The sequence below is a fragment of the Gouania willdenowi genome, chromosome 1 (genome assembly GCF_900634775.1).
Source record: "Gouania willdenowi chromosome 1, fGouWil2.1, whole genome shotgun sequence".
Lineage (NCBI taxonomy): Eukaryota > Metazoa > Chordata > Actinopteri > Blenniiformes > Gobiesocidae > Gouania > Gouania willdenowi.
Window position 1 is genome coordinate 9,873,576 of NC_041044.1, and position 26,976 is coordinate 9,900,551.

General features: G+C 37.8%; 1 protein-coding gene across 6 annotated transcripts; it reads right to left on the reverse strand.

The window, feature by feature from the left end:
* Positions 1–1,059: 1,059 nt before the first annotated feature.
* Positions 1,060–25,638, reverse strand: LOC114466615 (transcriptional activator Myb-like). Of its 6 annotated transcripts, none has more exons than XM_028452214.1 (16): positions 25,414–25,638; positions 21,263–21,306; positions 20,696–20,774; positions 17,415–17,510; positions 12,060–12,280; positions 11,861–11,933; positions 11,337–11,365; positions 11,141–11,231; positions 10,821–10,916; positions 10,358–10,630; positions 10,150–10,259; positions 9,934–10,024; positions 7,889–7,996; positions 7,681–7,790; positions 7,466–7,556; positions 1,060–1,486 (listed from the first exon to the last, which is right to left on the reverse strand). In XM_028452214.1, exons 2-16 carry the CDS (start codon positions 21,280–21,282, stop codon positions 1,412–1,414), a joined length of 1,563 nt encoding a protein of 520 aa, XP_028308015.1. In that variant the 5' UTR covers positions 21,283–21,306; positions 25,414–25,638; the 3' UTR covers positions 1,060–1,411. The 6 variants fall into 6 exon arrangements, with proteins under 6 accessions (XP_028308015.1, XP_028308007.1, XP_028308028.1 ...); XM_028452206.1 differs by having other exon boundaries at positions 25,404–25,637; XM_028452227.1 differs by having other exon boundaries at positions 10,358–10,465; positions 25,419–25,636.
* Between the last annotated feature and the right edge of the window lie 1,338 nt (positions 25,639–26,976).

Here is a 26,976-nt window from a genome sequence, read left to right on the forward strand (position 1 = left end):
CATGAAGAAGAGAAGAGCTCCACCTATCCCTCCTCTGACAAAAGCGTGCTCAAGAAATCAGCAGTTTTAACGTACACTGAGCTGTATATGATGTGAAATGGATCAAGATGTTGTACCTCTCTATGAATAACCAGAAGAAGTCAAGTTCTTTGTAAATAGTGTGTCTTTGGGTTGACATGATTAAATCATGTAAAAATGGGGATTAAAAGGTTTATTTCTGTATCTTTTAATGTTTATCTTGTAGGCCTTGAAACTCTGTTGCTTTGGTTTGAACACACACAACTGGGAAGTGTTTTCATGACCCCACGGTCAGCAGTGGAGAAGAGCTGGTTTGCCCTGTATCTGTGATATATGGCTCAGACACAGGGTGCAGACATGAAGATACACAGATAGAAAGAACAGAAAGACACAGACATGGAGGAACACAAACCTGCGTGTGGGCTCAGTCTGCTAAACTTATGACTGCAACGAGAAAAAACCTCATTTAATTTATATTATTCTTGTCATCTGTCCTTGGAACGTTTCAATTAAAAGATCCATGTAGAAGGTAGAGAAAAACTTTGAAACTGTGTGTGAAACACCACGGGGTCCATTTCCAACTCCTCCTCTTAGGCATGTTTATCTTACTGAACCACAGCCCTGAATAATGAGGAAGTTTGATCGAGCTCGATAAGGTGGGCACAGTCCTAACACAAAGGTGTCCTCTCTTCTCCGAGATCCACCTAAACACCTTGAATAATTTACACAACTCAGCCTCGAGGTGCCTTGTATGTGCTGAGTTGTGAATCAAATTCCCAACCTCTCAAACAAGACAACCCCTTTATTATTCAAGCTACGGTCAGCCATGTACAGTAGATGTCTGGATCTTTTCTTTTTTAATTGTTTTTGTGTTTTATTATTTACAAGAAATTCAAAAGAACAGTGCTGGTAATGCACCATAAGCTATGCTTCTCATATGGTCACCATGTTATGAACAAATAAAACTGCACAAAAAGTTTAAAATCAGTTTATTATGAACAGTGTCACAGGTTCACATGCAGAATGAAGTTTTTTGGGTGTTCAGGGATAAGTTTAAAATGAGCTAAACAGCTAAAACAAACACTAATTAGTAACACAGCTAATAGATAAGCTCATACACAAACAATAATGTACAATGTGTTCAAATATTACATGGATAAAGTAATGCCTGGTGTAAATATAATAGTGTAACTGTATAAGTACAGTTTAAAGCACAGGAGATAACACATAACTCCTATCAGACTAATGAGTCCATTAAATGAGTCTGTCATGAAGTTTAAAAGACATTAAATAACACGTTTAGATTCTTGAGAAACAAAACATTAGATGCATAGTCTGCTGATTTACAATTCAGAGTGACTCAGCAGATTTAGGATTCTCAGAGGATTCTGGATTACTGACTGATGACTGGAGGGTCAGTGCCAGCAGCTTCCTTCGCTGTCAGGAGAAGTTCCATCAGGAAACCACCCTAATGTAAATAATGCAGGAGTAGAAGATAAACAGCATCAATGTCATGAGTATATGAGTATTATTTTTTCACAGGCTTTAAACCAATAAATAATTATGAACAGAAACATCCCAGATATTTTGGTCATGTTTGAACAGTGACACAGAGCTGAACTCATTGCACAACTAAACGCATTCCTGTCAAAAGAAAATGACCAAAAACGACCCAAAAAAACAACCTTCACGGTGCAACGCAAACTAGCTACCAAAAATCAAAATAGGTCCACACAGGAAAACACAGTCGTTTGGAGAACACACAGTTCTGGAAAACTGAGCCACAGCAAAATAAACCACTACAGTGCTTCAGTTGCTCCTTTATGGGAGCAACTGATTGGCCCAATCCCAATGTCCACACTCACACACTCACTGTCTTAAGCCCTCAGAAACTTCACTGACGTCACCTGGAAGGTGATGGTGTGAGTGAGGCTGTGAGGGCTTGAAACACTAGAAATAGAAATGGGACAGTCCTTTGTTTTTTGTTGACATCAATACATAACGCTCCTTATGATTGTAGCTTTGGGACTTTGGGCTATACAACACACAGTAATTTACCATCTCATTTTTATTTTTGTTCAAAGTTAAGCAGGATTCTAAATTAGCTGGAGTTTCCCAAACTGCATTTTCGTGGAGTCGTAAAAAAAACCCACTAAACATCTACATACACAAACGGCATGAGTTTAACAAGAGATAATAAACAAATATATACAAAACAAAAAACAGAAAATAAACTACAAACTACAAAGCAAGGCCATTCACTCGTCACATTTAGCATGTATGGCATAGTACAACAAGACTATACAAAATGTATCTACTACTATTACATATCTACAATTACACAATTTAAGCATATACACAGATTTACACGGTTTTCTTGGTTTTTTAAAAAAACAATAAAGAAACAATAACAAAGTTTTCACATATTTCCATATAAACTGTCAATATAATCTCCGATATCACGTAGGAGCGACGAAGACAGAAAAAGTGATTTCACCTTAAAAAAGTGACTTTGCCTCACCCTTTAACTGCAAGAACAGCTTGATTTTTATTTATTTGCTTTTGTGTATATGGTATTTAACCATAATTATCACTATGTTACAATGTTTTTGTTTACTAAATTGTTGGCAGTGGTGGCCTGGTGATGAAGGAAGCAGGATTGTAATCGGAGGGTCACCCAACTGCTCCCTGGGCGCCTGCTATTGGCAGCTCACTGCTACCCCTCGGGGAAAATGCAGAGAAGAATTTCACTACGGTGATTAATAAAGTATACATTATTATTATTATTATTATTATTAGGGCCCGAGCACCAGAAGTAGTGTGAAGGCCCTATTGTTCCCGTGAGGATTTTTCTTCTTCTTTAACCACCACTTTACTTGGATTTGTGAGGCCCTTCCCGGGGGCGCAATTTCATGAAATTTAGCAGGACGGTATAGTTTGGTGAAAAATTTAACATGTAGTTTTTTGATGCCATTTCAGGACTCGTAAGCACAAACTAGAGTTTGTAACTTTTTACTGGTTGGAACTAACTGGATGGCATTCAGTAGGTATATGCAGTGGACTGTAACTAGCAAAAAATTATTTTGGACCTATAACCTAAATTCAACAGGAAGTCTGCAATTTTTAAAAGCAAACTCCTCCTTAAGTGTTCATAATTTCCGCCTAAAATTTGGGATTTATGTTCTTGACAAGTTGGAGACAAATCATGTGCAAAATATTGCCAGCCCTACAGGGGGTGCTAAAGTTTCATCAATTTTAAAACAGGAAATTTTCGAATAACTCCTTCAAATTCAATCAAAACCCAAAGTCATGTGGAGAACAGGAAACGAAACAGTCCCTCTCACATTTGCACTAGACATCCCAAAATTTACAGGCTTATAGAATCAGTAAAGATGCACAAAAAAGTCTCTTTTACTAAACATAAGTCCTCTGTGATCACCTTTCTTCTGAAGCACAACTAAAAAGCATTTAATCTTCTAATTGGCTTGTTCAATTAATATGCAGTATAAAAATGTTGTTAATGAGGTACTTGACTCTAATATAGCAAAGTTTGGTCAAAATATTTCCAGAGTTTGTGCTGTTATGCTACATTTTTCAAAGGTAATGCTTGTGTGACTGATTTCTCACTCCTCCCCAAACCATACCCGTCAAGTATCCCATTGTCACCGGGAAACTCCCGTATTTTACCCCTCTTTCCCGCCATCTTCCCGTATTATTATTTTCCCGTAAATATCCCGTATTTTAATGTAATAATAATTAAAAGACGCCTTACTAAACTGAACGCCGTCACTAGCCTCCCGAGAACTACCACCTCAAATGGCCTGGCTTGGTGGCAGTTCTTGCAATATTAGTGCTGACAGTGGCAACAAACCCAGAAACAACTCAGAAGAGAGATGAATGAATGAATGAAGACGTTCTGGTGAAAAAAAACAAAGAACTGGTGTAAATACGGTGGTGTGCACACACACACACACACACACACACACACACACACACACACACACACACACACACACACACACACACACACACACACACACACACACACACACACACACACACACACACACACACACACACACACACGAAGCAACACAAACTTAAGACAGACAGAGAACAGGGACACAGAGATAAACATGGAGACACATAGAGGGACGAAGACAGACAAGGAGACAAATGTTACTACATGAATGTTGCTATTTTTTAAAATTTATTATTTTTGTGCTATGTAAAGGATGCTTCTTTAATGTATTTTTGTGTGTACATTGTTTAATGTCACACTTGCTTTGGCAATTTAAATATGTTTGTCATGCCTATAAATCACACTCCTACACACTTGTGGTCAGATGCTTGAGAAACCCACCATAGACACTGTAATAAACACGGAATGTCCAGACTGTTTGTTTTATAAGACCTTTTATCTTCAGCTGCTCAAACACGCGTTATCCATACAGAACACTTTCCGACTGCCGATAATGGCCGCCCCACTGTCGTAACACTCTGCTATCTTAAAGAGACAGTACACAAACTACTCTGACATCTCCCCTTTTTTCTCTTTTTAGTTTTGATTCCCTTAAGTAAACCAAAAGCATAAACTTTCCCATGAAGAACAAAAAAAATTGTTACAGTTAATAAGTGGGACCAGGGGCTTGTGATCTGTCACAAGTTCAAAACTCTCAAGGCCGTAAAGATATTTTTCAAACCTTTCACAGGCCCAGACACTTGCCAAGCATTCCTTCTCTATTTGCGCATATCTAGTTTCTGCATCACTCAGCCTCCTAGAGCAGTACGCGATCGGTTTCCAGTCATGTCCATGAAGCTGGAGCAGCACTCCACCCAGCCCGTAGCTGCTTGCGTCAGCTGAGACTGTGGTGGGTCTGTTGATGTCGTAAAAGGCTAACACAGGCGATGTAATCAATAGCTCTTTCAGCTTCTCTAAAGCTGCGTGTTGTGCATGGTCCGAGGTCCACGCTGTCTTGGATTTAAGCAACTCATACAATGGCTGACCCACTGTTGACAGGTTTGGCACGTATTTACCGAGATAGTTCACTATTTCTAGGATACGTTGGAGTCCATGGACGTCATCTGGTGCAGCAAGCTCCCGGATGGCTTGCAGGATATGGCCGTCGGCTACTCCCTCTGTGCAGAGGAATCTGAAAAAACCCTGAGGCTGCGTCCAGGCTGGTGAACACTGTAGCTCCGCTTAGCTCGGCTGTGATCTCCTCTGGTGTAGGTAAGATGAATCTTTCTCGCTTTACCTGTTCATTTAATTTCTTGAGATCAACACATATACGCACCTTTCCATTCTTTTTGAGTACAGGCACCAATCAGTCGGCTGTGTTACCTCCTCTATAATGCCATTCTCCTCCATGCGGCGTAGCTCTTCCTTGACATCAGTGGTATTGGGACTCTGCGAGCAGTCTGTACAGCATATGGAGAGGCTTTGTCATGGAGCTGTATTTTCACAGGCTCAGTCATCAATGTGCCATGCTCCCCAAAGGCACCATGGACCTCCTCGATCCGTTTCACTGGACCCATCTCAGCTGCTGTGGATCTACTGAGTAAGTTGTTGACAGATTTTCCTATAATAACATACTCAGGGAAAGAATATGAGCTTTTTTTATAAGTGGTGTTCCCTTGAAATTGTCCTTGACAGTTTAATTGACCCCCAGGGCTGGTCAAAGACACTAGTTGTCATCAATTCTCTCTCTGGAATGAGTGTATTGAAAGTCTCTTCACACATCACACTAGCATCAGCCCCAGTGTCAATTTTAAACTTCACAGGTGTTATTCCAACGAGAAGTTGCACTGTCCACTCATTACTTGTGTTTGAAGTCACTGATCCCAGGAAGAATTCGCCCTGCTCATCTGTCTCATTTATCCCACTCAATGCTTTGGTCCTGCACTGACTCTGCCAATGTCCGTTTTTACCACATTTATTGCAAGTAGAATTGCGGGTGGGACATCTCTCTATGTCCTTGACCACTGTTTTTCCACACCGACAACATTTCCTAATGTGCTCTGTATTTCCTCCCTTCTTTACTGCCATTTAGGATTCTTACTCCTCGCACCTCTCACCTCTTGTACGTTTGCTGTGGCTCCCCCAGCCTCTGCTGCCTTTGCTCTAATTTGCATATTCACAGTCTCTGACTGGCGAACAGACTGTATCGTCTGTGCCAAAGTAAGATCAGACATGAGCTGCAGCTTACGAGACTGCTCTTAATCTCTGATTATCCCACCGCGATTTGGTCATGGATGTTTTTATCTCTACTTTCCCCAAACTCACAGTGCTCAGATAAATCATAAAGAACCCTTATAAATGTCTCTGCCGGCTCACCGGGACGCTGTGCTCGCTGGTGAAAAACAGCACGCTCGTGGATGACGTTCCTCCGTGGGAAGAAGTACTCGTCAAATTTCTCCATCACTTTCTTATAGTTATTCTGGTGTGATTGGTCAGTAAAACTAAAGGACTTAAAGATATTTTCCGCCTCACTTCCCATTGCATAAATCAAAGATCAAACTTCCCCGGACTTCTTGCTGAGCTCCATCGCCGTCCGAAACCTCTCAAACCTTCTCTTCCAGTCCGTCCACTCCATCAGTTTATCAAAGCTGAAACCTTCCGGTGGGTTGAATTTGGCCATGATTTACACTCTATGCAAAACACGGACCACTTCTGACACCATGTAATAAACACGGAATGTCCAGACTGTTTGTTTTATAAGACCTTTTATCTTCAGCTGCTCAAATTTATCGCTTCATCCATACAGAACACTTTCCGACTGCCGTAAATGGCCGCCCCACTGTCGTAACACTCTGCTATCTTAAAGAGACAGTACACAAACACTCAGCTACTCTGACAGACACAACACCTTAACCAGCTGAGCTGAGGAGAAAGAGACAAAAAGTCTCAGAAATACCTGGATACAGGCTGTCACAGACACTTTCCCCCTTTCTTCTTCTGCTTTTTCTGAGAAAGATTACTACAATTTCTTCGGGTTTATTTTTTTCTCGCATGCCGTGTCTCCCCTAAAGAACTCTGGCACCTCCCAGCGGAGGCACGATCCACACTTGACCCACACTTTGAAAACCCCTGTTCTAGAGTATGAGTACATTTTATGAACCAATATTTTAACCGGCACCACACAGACGCCCACGGCAAGGACAAAGACTAGAAATCAGTTTAGGGTTGTTGTTAGCCACTGCTCACTGACTGATGCTGCACTTGTGCAATCTTACATACGTTTCTAAGAGCCACAGTGCAAAATATGATAAACTTGTGAAAGCACTCTAATCCTTAGTAGAGGCTTCTGCAGCTGCAATGTACTGCTGTTATTATGAGGCAATAATGGAAGCCAAAAAAGATTTGACAGACACAGCTGCAGGATTCAACTTGACAATGGAGCTTTTACAGTGTTGCTACCAGAGATAGAAAGTGTGATGAGCTCACCTCTCCCTGACCGTGGTTCTTTAAAGGTGTTGGTGTTTGGGGACCCGCCTCCATCAGCTCTCTGATCTTCTTGTTGAGTTCCGGGGTAGTTCTAAACAGAACATTTGCACTTATTTTTAAACCATGTTTTAATTTGTTTGGTTTAAAGGCTAAAATAAATCATTTGTTTACAATAATCAGTTGATCAGTGAACCCTAAAATAAGACATCACATACAAGACATTGAAGGACAGACATCTGTCGCAATGCTTGGAGCTGGAGACAGGGGTGGAGGTAAAAGCTGGATGCTGCAGCTTTGGATCTTCAACATCGCCCACATTCAGGAACTGAGAGAAGAGAAATATGAAAGGTCCAATCATCACAGGAACCCCTGTACCATGTGGACAGAATCCTCTGATTCAGATCATTATGGAGTAATCTTTACCTCAGAGGGGGAGAGTGTGTCATGTGTGATTAAAAAAGAGGGGGAATCCAGAATATGAGTAGGAGTCTCCGGGAGGTTTGAGTACATTTGTCTCCACCAAAAATCCACCTGTTTATCAAACAGACAACATCTGAAGTTCTCAAGGCCTGGCACTGAGCAGGAATCTACACAGAAATAGGATTTGGGACAGGACTCCTCCACAAACGGCTGCTGAACTGAGATGTCCAACTCCTGGCTGAGGTCAGGGTGAACCAACATTGAGGCTCCCTGAATCTAGAAAGAGAGATCATCAGGTTCTTTCAGCTCCAGAAGTAATTGCTTCTGCTACATATAATCTCTCTTTCCTGTGCAATAAGGATAGTTAGATTACTCTCTTAAGAGACACTGCAGACCAAAATATGCTACATTTTTCAAAGGTAATGCTTGTGTGACTGATTTCTCACTCCTCCCCAAACTGGTCCTTGGTGTCAGGTTACAGACGCACACGTACCCACGCGTAATCTCACACACGTATGCACGTGCACTCACTCACACACACACACACACATGAAGCAACACAAACTTAAGGCAGACAAAGAACAGGGACACAGAGATAAACATGGAGACACATAGAGGAACGAAGACAGACAGGGAGACAAATGTTACTACATGAATGTTGCTATTTTTTAAAATTCATTATTTTTGTGCTATGTAAAGGATGCTTCTTTAATGTCTTTTTGTGTGTACATTGTTCAATGTGTTATGGCAATTTTTATATTCATCATAATATCGTCAAATGTGTGGTCATGGCTACTCTTTGCACTTTTGAACAGCTGAATCATGTTAGATTAAACAGTACAGATCGTATTGTACTCAGTGCAACACAGAGTCTCTGCTGAAGGCCAAAACTCAAACTCACGTGCAGATATGCACGCACACACACACACTATCAAGGATAGATAAGAGTGGCGCCCAATCTTCCTCATAATATACACGTCTTCATCATCCTCAAATGTTTCCACTGTTGGGCATCTGACTCCCTCCTTCTCCTCACCTCAGGGTGGAACTTTTTCTGTTATCTGTATAAAAGCTTAAGCTGTGAAACTGTTAGTTAGAGTGGGTCTTGCCTTTTTGCTCTGCCACGAGCCTTTTGCCTTTCATTCTTTCAGGATGGAAGCTTCTTTTTTACTCCTTTTTTCTTTAATTTTATAATAAATCTTTTTTATAAAATCATCAATGCCTCGCCTGGACTCCATCATTCAACCAGAGCAATAAATCATGTCTCCAAATGAGGTCAACCGCAAATTTGCCGTGACAAATGTCACACTTGCTTTGGCAATTTAAATATGTTTGTCATGCCTATAAATCACACTCCTACACACTTGTGGTCAGATGCTTAAGAAACCCACCATAGATACAACACCTTAACCAGCTGAGCTGAGGAGAAAGAGACAAAAAGTCTCAGAAATACCTGGATACAGGCTGGCACAGACACTTTCCCCCTTTCTTCTTCTGCTTTTTCTGAGAAAGATTACTACAATTTATTTGGGTTTATTTTTATCTCCCCTAAAGAACTCTGGCACCTCCCTGCGGAGGCACGACCCACACTTGACCCACACTTTGAAAACCCCTGTTCTAGAGTACGAGTACATTTTATGAAACGATAATTTTCACCGGTACCACACAGACACCCACGACAGACAGATGCCCCACTCCGCAACCAGACCTCATGCTGTACAAAATGAAGTTTGACTTTGAACGTGGTCGGTTCAATCAGGTTAGGGTTGTTGTTAGCCACTGCTCACTGACTGATGCTGCACTTGTGCAATCTTACATACGTTTCTAAGAGCCACAGTGCAAAATATGATAAACTTATGAAATCACTCTAATCCTTAGTAGAGGCTTCTGCAGCTGCAGTGTACTGCTGTTATTAGGTGAAAAACTTTTCAAATTATGAGGCAATAATGGAAGCCAAAAAAGATTTGACAGACACAGCTGCAGGATTCAACTTGACAATGGAGCTTTTACAGTGTTGCTACCAGAGATAGAAAGTGTGATGAGCTCACCTCTCCCAGACCGTGGTTCTTTAAAGGTGTTGGTGTTTGGGGACCCGCCTCCATCAGCTCTTTGATCTTCTTGTTGAGTTCCGGGGGAGTTCTAAACAAAACATTTGCACTTATTTTTTAAACCATGTTTTAATTTGTTTGGTTTAAAGGCTAAAATAAATCATTTGTTTACAATAATCAGTTGATCAGTGAACCCTAAAATAAGACATCACATACAAGACATTGAAGGACAGACATCTGTCGCAATGCTTGGAGCTGGAGACAGGGGTGGAGGTAAAAGCTGGATGCTGCAGCTTTGGATCTTCAACATCGCCCACATTCAGTAACTGAGAGAAGAGAAATATGAAAGGTCCAATCATCACAGGAACCCCTGTACCATGTGGACAGAATCCTCTGATTCAGATCATTATGGAGTAATCTTTACCTCAGAGGGGGAGAGTGTGTCATGTGTGATTAAAATAGAGGGGGAATCCAGAATATGAGTAGGAGTCTCCGGGAGGTTTGAGTACATTTGTCTCCACCAAAAATCCACCTGTTTATCAAACAGACAACATCTGAAGTTCTCAAGGCCTGGCACTGAGCAGGAATCTACACAGAAATAGGATTTGGGACAGGACTCCTCCACAAACGGCTGCTGAACTGAGATGTCCAACTCCTGGCTGAGGTCAGGGTGAACCAACATTGAGGCTCCCTGAATCTAGAAAGAGAGATCATCAGGTTCTTTCAGCTCCAGAAGTAATTGCTTCTGCTACATATAATCTCTCTTTCCTGTGCAATAAGGATAGTTAGATTACTCTCTTAAGAGACACTGCAGACCAAAATAACTCCAAAATGCAAATCGTGAAATCAACATGTTTGTTTCAGAGGCTTTGGACCATCAGTGTCACCTCAGATTCAGAGCTGTTGTCGGACAGCTGTGAAGATAGATCGATGCCCCACTCCTCTGTGGCTGTGTTCATCATCCAGCTTGAACAATCAGCAGACTGACACACACACACACACACACACACACACACACACACACACACACGCACGCACACACACACACACACACACACACACACACACACACACACACACACACACACACACACACACACACACACACACACACACACACACACACACACACCTTTATGTTTATTCTGAACAAGAACAGTGTCACTGACAGGATTTAAACCCTGACAAAGCAGCTTCTGCCTCTCACCTCTTCCTGACTGTAGTTTTTAAGAGGTGTTGGTATAGGGGGCCCATCTTTTATCAGAGTTTTGCTATTCTCCCTGAGATCTGGAGGTGTCCTGAAAACAAAACTTTGGCTCAGTTTAAACTTGAATTTGGACTTCAATTTTTGTCCTTTGTTTACAGTAATTTTTAAATTGAATATTTACGGAGACATGACATACTGGATGTTGGAGTACAGACAGCTGTTAACCTGGTTGGAGAAAGAGACATAGGTAGAAGATAGGTGATTAGATTTTCAACATCACCTGTGCAGTTGGTCTTACGATAAATGTTACAATGATTATGTGCAGACTAATGTGTAACCAACGCTGCTCAGTGTTTTCATTCAACAGGAAGATGAGTCTCAGCTCACTGATGTGACATTTTAACCTTATTTATTAGCTGGAAAACTGAGAGACCAGATGAATTTTGTCTTTGTGGGTTTTAATAAACCATTCACATGACACAGCTGTCCTCACTCGCATAACTTTCTTAAAACTATACGCATCTTAAGGAAATAATTCCTAAATTAGTGGAAACATGTTTTTAGGCATTGGCACAGCATGTCACATCAGGAGTTGAGCTCAAAAGATTAATTCCAGCTCCAGGCTGGTCAGACTATTCGGCTGAGAACAGTCACTGTATTTCTCCTGGTGGGGTTGTGTACTGTGAAGGACATGGTTGTTGAGGTGGGCTCTTGTATCACCTTCAGGTAGTTTTTCTTCTCCAACCCCCTCTTCAGAGTGGAATTCCAGCGATTTTTAATGGCATTATCAGGCCTGAAATCAGAGACATACAGTAGATTTTCAGTCAAATGTGTAGGTCAAGTGTCAGGTGGTTGCCTGTTAGAGGGAAAATCTTATGACTACAGAGGCCATTGAGGGTCAGCCTGAGTTTACACAGACCTGCCTGGAAGCAGCTTGGAGATGGCGGCCCAGCGGTTTCCTATCTGCCTGTGAGCCTCCATGATGACACGGTCCTCTTCCAGAGTCCAGGAGCTCTTGTTTACTGTTGGGTTAAGGTGGTTGATCCAGCGCTCACGGCATTGTTTCCCATTACGTGAGCGCATATATTGAGCAGTCAGTGCCCAGTGCTTCACACCATGTTTCTTAATCAGTTCTTTGACCTGCAAAGGAAGACAAGGCACATTGGGATCAGTGGTCTTTGGTCAGCTTGGGTATGACCTGATGTATAACAAGAATAGCAGTGTTGGGATTTACGCATTACAAAGTAACACGTGTGTAACAAGAGTAACAGTGTTACTTTTGGCGGTAAGGAATACTGTATCACAATACTTTTAAAATTAAGGAACCCCATTACTGTATGGTGCATTACTACCTAATAAAATAATTTTCCGCACAGCTGAGACGTACTGTAGTTCAATATTTTCTATTTCTATTCATTGAAACACAGAGTGTGTGGACATGTTTGTTTCCTCTGGACAAAATAGACTATCTAAGTCCCTTCTAAGATAAGTTCCTGCATGGAGGTTTTTTTTTATTCATTTATTTCATCTTTTATCTAACAAGGAGTCCTGGCATCAACATAACATACAGTACAAACAACTTACAGGTATACATTAAAATAACATACAGTATAAGATATATTGCATCATAGTGGCGCCATTGGAAAGTTAACATAAGATTAGGGACGCAGTGACATTCACACAGTTAAAAAGATTAAGTGTAATCAGTTCAGTACAAGTTAACAGTGTGGTCCAAATCTGAGCAAGCAGAAAATATAACCTTTTTTCTACCAAGTTCACTCCAAACATGTGGGACAGTCAATGTCTACACATCAGTGAACTGCCATGAATAAGGTCTATCATTATAAAAGTGTGTCAGTGGGAGTGTCCACGGGTGGCGAGGTCTAGCTAACTTGCTCTGCAGAGTAAAAGGTTTGCAGTTTGTGATAAACAGGAGTGACACATGATAAACAGTCCATCATATACAGTAAAATGCCCAGAGGCCTAATTTATAAGCGTTGCAACACACAAAACAAAATACAGTGGGAAAACCTTTGTGCGCACTTGGGTGCTGATGCTGGATCAAGATTAAAAGTAAAGCGGTCCAGATTAAAAGTAAAGGGGTGGTCTTCTAATCGAGGGGTTGGGGGTTCGATCCCAGGGCTATACCTGTCTATGTGTCGAAGTGTCCTTGGGCAAGAGACACTGACCCCAAGTTGCTCCCAATGGTTGATTAGCACCTTACATGGCAGCTCTGTCCCACTGGCAGTGTTGGGCGGTAACGCGTTATGTCACTTTTGACAGTAACTAGTACTGTAACGCAATATTTTCCTAAAGAAATAACGCCGTTACCGTTACAATATGGTGCGTTTGTCCGTTACTTTGATAGCTGCAGTGTGCTTCCTGTTTACAGTGGCGTTACATATTTTTGCGGGATGCCGTGCCAAACACGGTAAAACAGTAGAAGAAGAAGCATTGTCAGCGTGTTTCTGTTTACATCACGTGCACCAATCATGGCAAGTCAACGCGAGAACAGGACGAGCTTCTCAGAGTGGAAATACATGCATTATTTTTGTCTCCAAAAGATGGATCAGTGAAGCTAAGCTAACGCTGTGGCTGGATTTTAACGGACTGTGACTGTTATCCAGGAACAGGTCAGCAAAGCTATTGCACGGTATGTTGTTGTAAAAATGCAGCGTGTCGCTGCTGCTGAGTCACTGCTAACAGCAGCTCATTAACCTCATATGTTTAGCATTGTGCAGCTGAGAAAAATGCTGTGAATTAGTTTTTCCACATTTATTTTCATAAGCATTTTCAACAGCAGAATGTGCACCTGGAATATGCACAGCTTACTTTACATTACTGTGCTCAGGCTGAAAATTTACTATTTTAATTTTGGAGCAGCTGTTTTGTGCTTTATATGCACATCATTTATGGTTGTTTAATAGCAGTTGATCAACAGTGGATAATTATCATATTACAGCACTGATATGAAGCTGTACGGAAATAAATGACCCAAAATAAATAATACATTCTTTAATTCTAAGTAACTCAAAAGTTACTTTTTCCAGTAACGCATTACTTTTTGGTGTCAGTAATTAAAATAGTAACTGAGTTACTTTGTGAATGAAGTAACTAGTAACCATAACTAGTTACTTTTTTCAGTAACTAGCACAACACTGCCCACTGGTGAGTGAATGGGTGAATGAGCGCTTTGGTATTACCTCTGTGGTTATGAAGCACTATATAAATCAAGTCCATTTACTATTCATCTCATACATTTAATGTTTTCACATTTCAGAGCTATTAGATTTAGCCTAATCATTGATACTCAAAGTTTTGACGTGTTCCTTTAGTGAGCCATTAGGTCCACGTCTGCAAATATGTTCATATTAAAGCTCCAAGTGAAAAACATTTATGAAGGCCTACACTAACCATAAAAATGTGCATACAACAAATAATATGACAAAATGGTGCATGGTGGCTTGGCTCAACACAGGATTCATTTATCCTGATGAACAATGTTAGGGACTGACTGACAACCCTTACAGCACAAATAGCAGGTGTAGCATGGCCCCCAAGTGTAGCAGACACGCTATGAAGGTCCCTCACTTCTCATGCTTTTTCTTCAATGGGACAGAGCGAGTATGGGGTGCTAAGTGTTAAAATTTAGTATAAAAGTTGTAGCTAACACATTTTTGTTATTTATCTCACTTTTCTCATATTTAGCACATTTTCCTATATTTAACACAACATTTAACCACATATATAGAGGTAAAAAAAGCATTAAATCTAAATATTTAAATCTAAATGGTATATGTTATATCTAAATGCTAAATTATATCTAAATTTTAAATCTATATCTAAATTTTAAATCTAAATGTTATATGTTATATTTAAATATTAAATCTAAGTCTAAATGTTAAATCTTATAAATAAATGTTAAATCTTATATATAAATGTTAAATCTAAATCTAAATAATATATGTTAAATCTAAATGTTTAAATCTAAATCTAAATGTTTAAATCTAAATCTAAATGGTATATGTATCATATCTAAATGCTTAATCTTATATCTGAATGTTAAATGTTAAATATAAATATTCAAATCTAAAATCTAAATGGTGTATGTTATATCTAAATGTTAAATCTAATGCAAATATGTTCATATTAAAGCTCCAAGTGAAAAACATTTATGTAGGCCTACACTAACCATAAAAATGTGCATACAACAAATAATATGACAAAATGGTGCATGGTGGCTTGGCTCAACACAGGATTCATTTATCCGGATGAACAATGTTGGGGACTGACTGACAACCCTTACAGCACAAATAGCAGGTGTAGCATGGCCCCCAAGTGTAGCAGACACGCTATGAAGGTCCCTCACTTCTCATGCTTTTTCTTCAATGGGACAGAGCGAGTATGGGGTGCTAAGTGTTAAAATTTAGTATAAAAGTTGTAGCTAACACATTTTTGTTATTTATCTCACTTTTCTCATATTTAGCACATTTTCCTATATTTAACACAACATTTAACCACATATATAGAGGTAAAAAAAAAGCATTAAATCTAAATATTCAAATCTAAAATCTAAATGGTGTATGTTATATCTAAATGTTAAATCTATATCTAAATTTTAAATCTAAACGTTATATGTTATATCTAAATGTTAAATCTAAGTCTAAATGTTAAATCTAAGTCTAAATGTTAAATCTTATATATAAATGGTAAATCTAAATCTAAATGTTTAAATATAAATCTATATATTAAATCTAAATCTAAATATTAAATCAAATCTAAATGTTTAAATCTAAATCTAAATAATATATGTTAAATCTAAAAGTTAAATGTTAAATCTAAATGTTAAATCTAAATCTAAATGTTAAATGTTAAATCGAAATTGAAATGTTGAACTTAAATATTTCGCATGTATGCTAATTTCCCCGCCCCTTGTAACCTCAACCAATACACAAGCAAAGAAACACGGAGATCGAGCGCGCAGTCATGGCAGGTGGATGAGCTGCCCTTCACAGTACACTCCCAACACAACAGTGCAACACAGTTATTAAAATGTATTTTAATGCTGTAGTTTGATGTAACTGAATAGATAAGGCACTGCTCGATCTCCGCCCCCGGGAGAAAACCAGCCATACATATCACCCAGGCAGGCATCGGTGAAGGGTGAATAGGTGGGTGGAGCTGTGTGTCTCTGCTTGTGTATTGGTTGAGGTTACAAGGGGCGGGGTCAATTAGCATATGTGCGAAACATTTAAGTTCAACAATTAGATTTAGATTTAACATTTAGTTTTAGATTTAACATTTAATATTTATATTTAACATTTAACATTCAGATATAAGATTAAGCATTTAGATATGATACATATACCATTTAGATTTAGATTTAAACATTTAGATTTAGATTTAAACATTTAGATTTAGATTTAAACATTTAGATTTAACATATATTATTTAGATTTAGATTTAACATTTATATATAAGATTTAACATTTATTTATAAGATTTAACATTTAGACTGAGATTTAATATTTAAATATAACATATAACATTTAGATTTAAAATTTAGTTTTAGATTTAACATTTAATATTTATATTTAACATTTAACATTCAGATATAAGATTAAGCATTTAGATATGATACATATACCATTTAGATTTAGATTTAAACATTTAGATTTAGATTTAAACATTTAGATTTAGATTTAAACATTTAGATTTAACATATATTATTTAGATTTAGATTTAACATTTATATATAAGATTTAACATTTATTTATAAGATTTAACATTTAGACTGAGATTTAATATTTAAATATAACATATAACATTTAGATTTAAAATTTAGATATAGATTTAAAATTTAGATATATATTTAAAATTTAGATATAATTTAGCATTTAGATATAACATATACCATTTAGATTTAAATATTTAGATTTAATGCTTTTTTTTTTACCTCTATATATGTGGTTAAATGTTGTGTTAAATGCAGAAAATTGTGCTAAATATGAGAAAAGTGAGATAAATAATGAAAATGTGTTAGCTACAACATTTATACTAAATTTTTACACTTGCCACCCCATAAGCGAGTCCGTTACTGACTACCCACAACATGCGCACACACACACACGCACACACACACACAGCTGAAGCAGACATGACACTTACCAAACTTCCCCTCCGTGCCACTGACAGCGATTTTAATTTTATAGTGGGATTAACACAACCTTTTCCCTCCTTCTCCAGCTTATAGCGGCTTCAAAGCGTAGTTTACCTTCTCATCCTCCTCTTTAGTCCAAGCACCTTTAATCAACATCGGCTTCTTGATCTGCTGCAAGGGTTGCTGACACTCTTGATGTGATCGCTGTCCCTGCAAGATTGAGCCAACAAACAAAGATAAGATAAGTTAGTTCTTTATCTGTACCACAGTGAGAATTGAGATTGTTACAGAAGGAAGAGTAAAAAGAAGAAAATGTTGGGAATAAATAAACGAAACATGAATAACCAGACCAGTCCGAGAGCACAAAACCTCTGCCAAGCACCAAATATCCTAATTCCCAGATATTGGTAGTTAACTGGATCAGTGACACTTTAAGGTCTGGTAAGAAATGTATATCCCCATTACTAATAATGATACAAATCAGAATGTATGGACACCCTGATTTTTTCCAAAATTTGCAATGAAATGCGCAATCTGAATCTGATCTGGATGAAACTTGGGAGGGAAAATTGACCGGACATAACTGGGTCAAAATTGATAAAGGTTAATCAATTAAGAAGAACTGAGATATTAATTTTTGAACTGATTCAGAATCTGTATAGTGATCTGGATACCCTCCAAAATTTCATGGAATCTTCAAGAGCATAAGGTCTATCTAAGTAAAAATTTTGTCAAAATCCGTTGAGTACTTTGGCTGTAATCCTGCTAACAGTCAGACAAAGAAACAAACGCAAGTGAAAATATTACCTCCATGGCAAAGGTAACAAGGGTTATTCAGTGTAATTATACATATACAATATAAATATAATATGAAAAATGTCAACAGTGACAGTTATGATCTGGAGAGAGGTATGTGTGTGGTCATTGGGGATATTTTTTGTTGTAGTCTGATAGCAGCAGGGAGAAATGATTTGTGGTACTGCTCCTTCACACACATTGGATGGAGCAGTTGGGCATTTTTTACGACTACTTTTGTTACTACCCCGAGCTGGCTGCTCCGAGGGGTGACAAAAATGTGAGAATCTTTGAGGAAGAATTTCTCCATTATGTAGTTTGGAGACTGCCAACATTCAAACGTCCATAACTTCTTGAACAACTTTGTTTTCTATGTGTATGATACTATTGTAAGGCTTAGAAATCATACTTTCAGAACCTGTAAATAACTGAAAACACCCCATGGCCGACTTGTTCCTGTTTGCTCATAGTAGGAATTCTAAAGCTGCAATGGTTTATAAATTAATAAGTTAAACATATAATGAATTAAACCACAACTGTTTATTAATGGACTGGAACATCTTCTATGTCATTGAGCTAATTAGCACATAGAAATGTTAATTGACTAAGCCAGTCACCCGTGTACAAGACAGCAGCTTTAGTGTTTAAAGTAGTGGTTCCCAACTTATTTTGAATCGTGACCCCATTTTGATAACAAGAATTTCTGGCGACCCCAGGGACATTTTTTTCTCGAATTACTTTTTGATTGTGTTTGTTATACTGTATTGGACCAATGACGTGACACCTAAATATTCTGTTCAACTGCATTTCTTTTAGTTTTTTGTGAACGCTCGCATGAACGCGCACAGCTGTGGAACTCTTTGTGACTGTTTTCTCCAGAGACTAGTAACAAATGTCGGCACTTAATTTTGTGTTATTGGATAATGTTCTTATGTTTTACAGGCATGAAAAAACGTATCACTCTCTGCTGTGAGAACAGTAACTAGATGCTCAGAGCTGCTTCTCACACATATATGCAGCAGAGCGTCTGTTCTCTCCGCCTTGGATATAGTATGTTTCTCTTTGTTTTTTAAGAGATTTATCCCATCTGTTATCACTCTCTCTCTCTGACTCGGTATGTTAGGTAGACTGCGAGCGAAGTGAAAGTGGATCGTGCGCAGTCCACCCCACATACCGAGTCAGAGGGATCCCAGCGGAGTCCGTTCCTCCTGAACATATTTGTGCCTTTAGACTGTTGCTTCTCCATGTCGGTCTTCCCATGTAACCGCTGTGCCTAACGCTGCAATGGGGACTTCTGCTGGAACGTCCACCATTGCACTTTCCTACTCTCAGATCATGAACGCGCATAGACTTTTGACGACCAGCCAATAGTAACACCTAAAACAGCTCATGGATCACTCTGTTTGTAGAACTATCTCTGATTGGCTGAAATCCAGCGTCATGCTCCTGGATTTCTGAAGTTCATTTACAGGGCCAAGAGAAGGAGAAGAAATTCACTGTCCACTCAGAACACTTTGGATTACAATACAGTCAAAAATGATTAATGATGTTTGACTTTACTTGAATTTACTTTCTGCCTTATTTTAGTTATGTTATAGTCATCTATAAGATTTAAAAGTATTTCTGTTTTTGTTTTCATCATAATATTCATGCAAACCTTGCCCAATGATGCCCATTTTCTGAAATATCTGGTGAAATCCTTCATTGACCAAATGCAGAATAGCCAGGATTAGTGACAAGTTGTGCCAGCTCAGATATTTATATTATTATTAGTATCATTATTATTATTAACTAGAATTACATTTTACAAAGTCAAAGTATAGATTATGTGTTTTATTTGAAAAAGAATAATAACAAAAAAATTAAAAAAATTATTCCTCATCAGTAATTTTTATTTTATTTTTTATCATCAATTACTAGACATTTTTGGCGACCCCATTTAAACTCCAAGCAACCCCATATGGGGTCCCGACTATACGGAAATACACTGGTTTAAAGGTAGATTTCAAACGGCTGTCAAAAATTCAGTTAAGACAAAAATAACAAAAAAACAAAAAACAAATTGCATCTAGACTCCATGCATATGTGGGTAGTTTGTTTTTAACAATGATTTATTGGTTCCATAAGTGAAAAACTGAGGTTTAAAAAGGCATTTGATTCCAATTTTTCACTTGCGATTAAAATTAAAAATTGCCTAAAAAAAAATGAAAAAAAGTTTGATATTTTTCAAACATCATCTACAATAACTCAATAATTTTTTAATTTTTTAAATGTGTAAAATGTATTTAGCAAGAATTTGCAAGTATGTGTTCACAAAACCAGTCAGTTTTGATGCACTGTAGGCTCAATTGTTTCTGAAATATAGAGAAACCGATAGCCAGCAGCTTGCCCTAAACACCCTCACCAGTCTGTGCTGCTTCTCATCCTGAGAAGAAGACCACCATCCTCATCACTGTCATTATTGTCAATGACAGCTTTACTAAGTCAGGAATGCCATCACTGATACACTGCTGAAGAACTGTACATAGATCAGCTCAGAAGTAACAGTTGCAGGAAACAAAAAAAGTACTGGTACAAAGAGTTCACAATGGATCCGTCACCTCATTTTTCCATGTTGACTCTACTCTGGGAGACCTTCCTTTTCTGTTCTTAGGTCCTGCAGACACAGAGTGTCTAATCCTATGGAGACAAAGCACAATACATCAAAACTGGAACAGCCAGTCAACAAAACATCATCTGATCATCAGACAGGGCAGAGCTTCAAATATTAAAAAGGGTTTTTGGACAAACATTGTTTATTAAAATTCATTTTACAAAAATCACTTAAGACAAAAATATATTGGCACATATTTAACGAATAACAATGAAATATTAAAAACCTTATAATAATTGTATTGTATTACAAGGCAGTTGATAAAGCATTGTGTTGTGAGTTGGCAATGTCCCTTTGCAACCAACTAGTGACTCTCTAGTGTCACTGCTGGTCTGTTTTATATTCTCATAGAATAAAAATGTAAGATTTTTACTCTAAAATGGTGTAAATTCATCTGTGTGCATGTGTTTGTTTGCCTGCTTAACACGGCGACTCCGTAATGTTCTGTGTGTGTGTGTGTGTGTGTGTGTGTGTGTGTGTGCGTGCGTGCGTGTGCACCAGCTGTGGTTCAGACCTGTGCCTCCTTCGCACCATGGCTGCTGCTGACACTTTAAACTGCTGAAGAAACAAACACACAAAAAGCAAATGTGAGCCTCTGAAATATGGAAAGGAGATGAAAGTCTGCAAAATGTTTTTACATCTTTGAATTAAACCTGACACTCCTGGAGGCACAAGTCAAAAATAAAATTCAGCCCATATGTACACCATGATGTGTGCCAGCTGACATCAGGCACCACAGGGGTACACCCTGAACAGGACCCCAGTACAAACACCCAAGCACAGAAAAACATGCAAAATCTACACTTTTTATGATAATCTAGATACATTATGATAACAATGTTACATTTTATTTTTAAATAGTAATTTATTCAAATTAAAAGTGTTTTGAACAACAAATAAAATCAGCCCAGGCTTATGTGTGTGTCAGAAAAGAATATATACTTATATTTTTTTTTTGCAAAGATAATATTTTATTTGTCCAATTTATTTGCACAGTTGAAACTAGTATACCTCCAGTAAGGTTGAGAATCACTGCTATAGACAGAGGAAGAATACTTTAAATAAATCAAACCCCCCCGTTTATTCAAACAGGTTGCTACTATAAATATAAATCCTCAATGTCTAGACTTAAATCCAAAGAAAGTGTAAATCTGGGGAAAAATAATTAAACACATAATACAAACTTTGTTTAATAATGCTTTATAATAGTGAATACTCGTTTTTCTCAGCAGTCCATCATTCCTATTCTAGGATTGATTATTTTCTGATAGATCAAAATTTACTGCCAAGGGTGGAACAGTGTGAATATAAAGTGATTGTTCTATCGGATCATATTCCGGTATGACTACAAATTGCAATTGGACATAAAACTACAAGGAACTGGAAACTTAATAACCATCTGCTATTTGATCAAAAAGGACAGGAAGAAATTAAAAAACAGCTTAGCGACCAATGATACACCAGATATAACCAAGTGTATCCTTTAGGAAACACAAAAAGCTTACTTGCGTGGACAATTAATTGCTCTAAGTAGCTTCAATAATAAAAAGCGCAAAGAGAAGGAATTTAGGATTATGAATGAAATCTCTAACATAGACCAGCAATAAGCCATTTCGTCCACCCCGACCTCTACAATATAAAGTTGTCTCTTCAAACTGAACTTAGTTTGATATATCCAACTGAGACAACTAAAATGTTAACATGACTAAGGCATAAACACTACGAACATGGAGAAAAGGTTAGAAGGCTCTTGACATCTCAACTTAAGGAGCGAGAAGCTTCATGAACAATAGCTGAAATTAGGAATGAGTCTGGCCAAACAACAGTTGATCCAAAAGAAATTAATAAAACTTTTAAAAAAAATGTACACTAAGTTGTAAGTCTGAGTCCACAGGAGACACCGCAATAATTGATAACTTTTTCAATTCATACGGAACAAAAAAATTATTAGAAAATTCGATAACATTGGAAGAAGTAAAACAAGCAATAAATAAAATGCAAAATTCAAAGGCCCCTGGCCCGGATGGTTACACGGCAGAGTTCTACAAGTTATTTAAGGATCAGATCTCTTATTACAAGTGTTCAATGAGGCACTGGCGAAAGGCTCTCTGCCCCCATCATTTTATGAAGCAATATCTCACTCATATACAAGTCAGGTAAAGACCCTTTAGAACCTGGCTCCTACCGGCCCATAAGTGTACTTAATGTGGATTACAAAATCTTAGCAAAAGTTTTAGCTACACGTTTGGAAAACATACTCCCCACCATCATATCTCCAGATCAGACAGGGTTTGTAAAGGACAGACAATTGTTTTTTAATGTAAGGAGACTAATGAATATTATTTATACCCAAGAACCAGGCCATACCAGCCTGTCGTTGCCTGATCCCGTTAGATCTCGGAAGATAAGCAGGTCTGGGCCTGGTTAGTAGTTGGATGGGAGACACTGAGAATTCCAGGTGCCACAGTGGGGGACAATCACTCCAGTGGTATCTGTCATTGTGTCCTTGGGCAAGGCACTTCACCCACATTGCCTAGTATGAAGGTAGTGTGTGAGCGAGTGTTGGTAGTGGTCGGAAGGCCCGATGGCGCACTATGGCAGCCTCGCCTCATCAGTCTGCCCCAGGGCAGCTGTGGCTACAACAGTAGCTTGCCACCACTAAATGTGGAGTGAAAGAATACTGCTTTAATTCTGTAAAGTGACTTTGAGTGTCTATGATAAAGCGCTATATAAAATTGATACATTATTATTATAAACAAGGAGTTGCTGCTCTCTCTGGACACGGAGCCAATGTTAAGAATCTAGGGATTAATTTTACACAAGAATTTTCTGGCCTTTTTAAACATAATTTCTTGACAAAGTATGAACAAAGAAAACAGAATTTGGACAAATGGAGTAACCTTCCAGTTTCTCTGGCAGGAACAATTAATATAGTAAGAATTAATATTCTACCAAAATTTTTATTTTTATTTGAATGTATACCTTTTTTTATTCCTAAAGCCTTTTTTTTTTTATTTTTTTTTTTTTACAAAACTGTACAGTTTAATTTCCCAATTCATTTGGAACAAAAAGACTCCAAGGATTAAGAAAGCTTTTTTACAAAGACCAAAGGAACTTGGTGGAATGGGATTGCCTCACTTCAGATTCTACTGCTGGTCGTGTAATATTCGACCTCTGTCCTTCTGGTGTAACGCAAGGGGGGCTGACTGGGTTGAGATGGAGAATCACAGCTGTCATACTACCTGATTACAAGCATTGATTTACTCTTCCTTAAGGACTACTACTCCCGAAATCAAAAGTCTTGTAGTCTCTCATACTATAAAAATTTGGCATCAAATTAGAAAACATTTTAAATGGCAAGATATTTCAGTACTCACCCCGATTACACTTAATCATGAGTTCAATCCAGAGATTCATGAAGTTGCTTTTTCTCAGTGGAAAGTCAAAGAAATACATTCGATGCTGGATTTGTTTTTTGAAAATGTGTTTGTATCTTTTGATCAGCTGCGTCAGAATTACCAAATTGCTAATGCAGATTTTTTTTAACTATTTACAAATCCGTAGTTTTGTCAGATCAGTGTTCCCGTCTTTTCCTACTCAGCCCCCCAGGTCAGACGTGAATACTATAATTTTAAAAGATGCGTTGAAAAAAGGGTCCATTTCTAAAATATGTAATGAACTGTCAGATATGGAATACATGCCTTCACTCGATCACCTAAAAGAAGCTTGGCAACAGGACATTGGAATGAACATCTCTGCATCTCAATGGACTAGGGCTCAAGACAACGTCCACTCATCTTCAGTCTGTGCTCGTCATGGACTGCTTCAATTCAAAGTTCTGCAGAGGCTACACCTCTCCAAAGTACCACTTTTTAAAATGTTCCATGGGGTGAACACAGCTTGTGACTGCTGCGGCCAGGAACAGGCTTCACGAGCTCACACTTTTTGGAACTGTCCAAATATAGCATACTGGACAAACACTTTTGAATTGATGTCTGATATTTGTGGAATACAGTTGCATCCTGACCCTGTGCTTGCACTTTTTGGAGTACCCCTAGTAACTGCTCATCTTATTAACAAGCAGAAAACTGTTATCAAATTTATTTCAGTGCTATATAGAAGACTGATATTACTAAATTGGAATTAAAAAAAGCCCTCCAACCTATAATAATAATGTTATAAAGCACGTTCAATTGGATAAAATCAAATTTGAATTAAAAGGGAAGATGGATGATTTTTATTTGACATGAGATCTATTTCTCATTTCCTTTTTTATTATTTTCTATTTTATTTTTATTTATAATTATTATGATTATTATTATTATTGCTTGTTTGTTGTTCATTTAAAATGTTCAAAATCTTTAATAAAAATAATGAATAATAATAATAATAATAATAATAATAATAATAATAATAATAATATAGGTGTTAGAATTGGTTCTAAACAGTGACATAAATAGGCAGTAATGAAATTAGAGAGATCTGATCTGAAACATTACCGAGTAAAAGCAAAAACATCACATTCCTATGAACTAGACACAAATGTTACTAAAGTCATCTTGTTTTTTTAAAGTTAGCGGCAGGTTAGAAGCTGAAGTTTAACGAGGTGAACCGTAAACACACATCTGGTCGGATAGGAAATGACTTCAGCTTACCCACACACACCTCACCTGCTCCTTCTTTGTCCAACGACGGTCACAAATCAAACAATACGTGAGCTGCCGGTGAAAGTAACAAATGATTGTTTTTCATCTCCGACCGTTAAAGTCAAGACGAGTCTATTCGCCACGTGACACCATCAGCCTGCGGAAAAGACAACTGACAAGAAAGAGAAATACACAGATAACATGGTATAACATATCCTGGTTAGATGTTCACTTTCAATATAGCCTATATTAGACCAAATCCTTAAGGTGTGGCACTTGATTAACAAAATTAGATATAAACATTACAGTACCCCAAAAAATAACGGTATTTGTCCAGGGCCGGCCCGAGACATCTTGGGGCCCTAAGCGGGATAACTTTTGGGGGGCCCACACTGCCATTATTCTATTATAAACCAAATGTATTACATTTTTCCCTCTATGAACATGATGACCATAGTATACTAACTGGTCCTCTACTGTGTGAATGATCCTTAGTGTCAAAACATTTAAAATGACACTATTCCCTATGAACCACTTTATCATGAGCGTAAAATCAAATGTATGTAAAGCCACTCTAATGGAAGATGAATAAATACAACCAAATGTTAAAGCCTGATTTTAAATGTATTCATAAATGATTATTTTCAATAAGCCAATAATAATGTATTGGCCTAAGGGATTCCTTCAAATTCACTTCTAACTCTGAACTTTTCTACTTAGCAGAAACACAATGAACATGGTAATAACTGCAAAAATACATTTTTCTTTAGAACAAAAAACAAGTTAAACATGCATACAAATAGAAATAGAAAAAAATCAAAACACTCATTGAAACAAAAATAAATATGAATAGTATTTATAAAGTGGATTATAAAAGGGAGCCTCAAAAGAAATGTTGAAAAAGTCTAAATATCCAAATGAAAAACTAAATCAAAATATTGTTAAGAATTTAAAAGAAAAACATTACAGCTTATTATCTCCAACCACTTTTTTATTTTCTTTCTTCTTGCTAATGACTATATGTTTATTTTTCTCATTTTTTTAAATTTTATTTAAAAAAGCAATGTCTTTTATTATGTTGTTCGCTGTAAATAACGTGTTAAATAAGTGTGACGGACAGCCATTGTGTAGGGGCCTGGTGGCCGTGGGGCCCTAAGCAGATGACAACTTGTATTATTAATGAGAACAAAAAATTGCAATCCTATATTCATAAACAGTTTTGAACTAAACAACGTGTAATTAATCTGTAGTGTTAATGTCCTCGTGCAGGGATCTGCAACCTGCAGCTCTGGGGCCTCACGTGGCTCTTTGACTCATGCAATGGCTCCCTATAGCTTTGAAAAAAAAAACTATTGAAATAAATAGTTATTTTTTTTACAGAAGCTATTAATAACAAATAAAATCAAGATATAACAATTTTTTTAACCTAAAATAAATCACGTTGTGCAATGACTCAGCACCTTCCTACTTCACCTCCTGCAACATCTACAGACCATCAACTTTCCTGCACCTGTGGCTAATTAAACCAACAAAACACTATTCTGGAAGAAAATAGAGATTTTAATTGTGTGGGAACAGATTC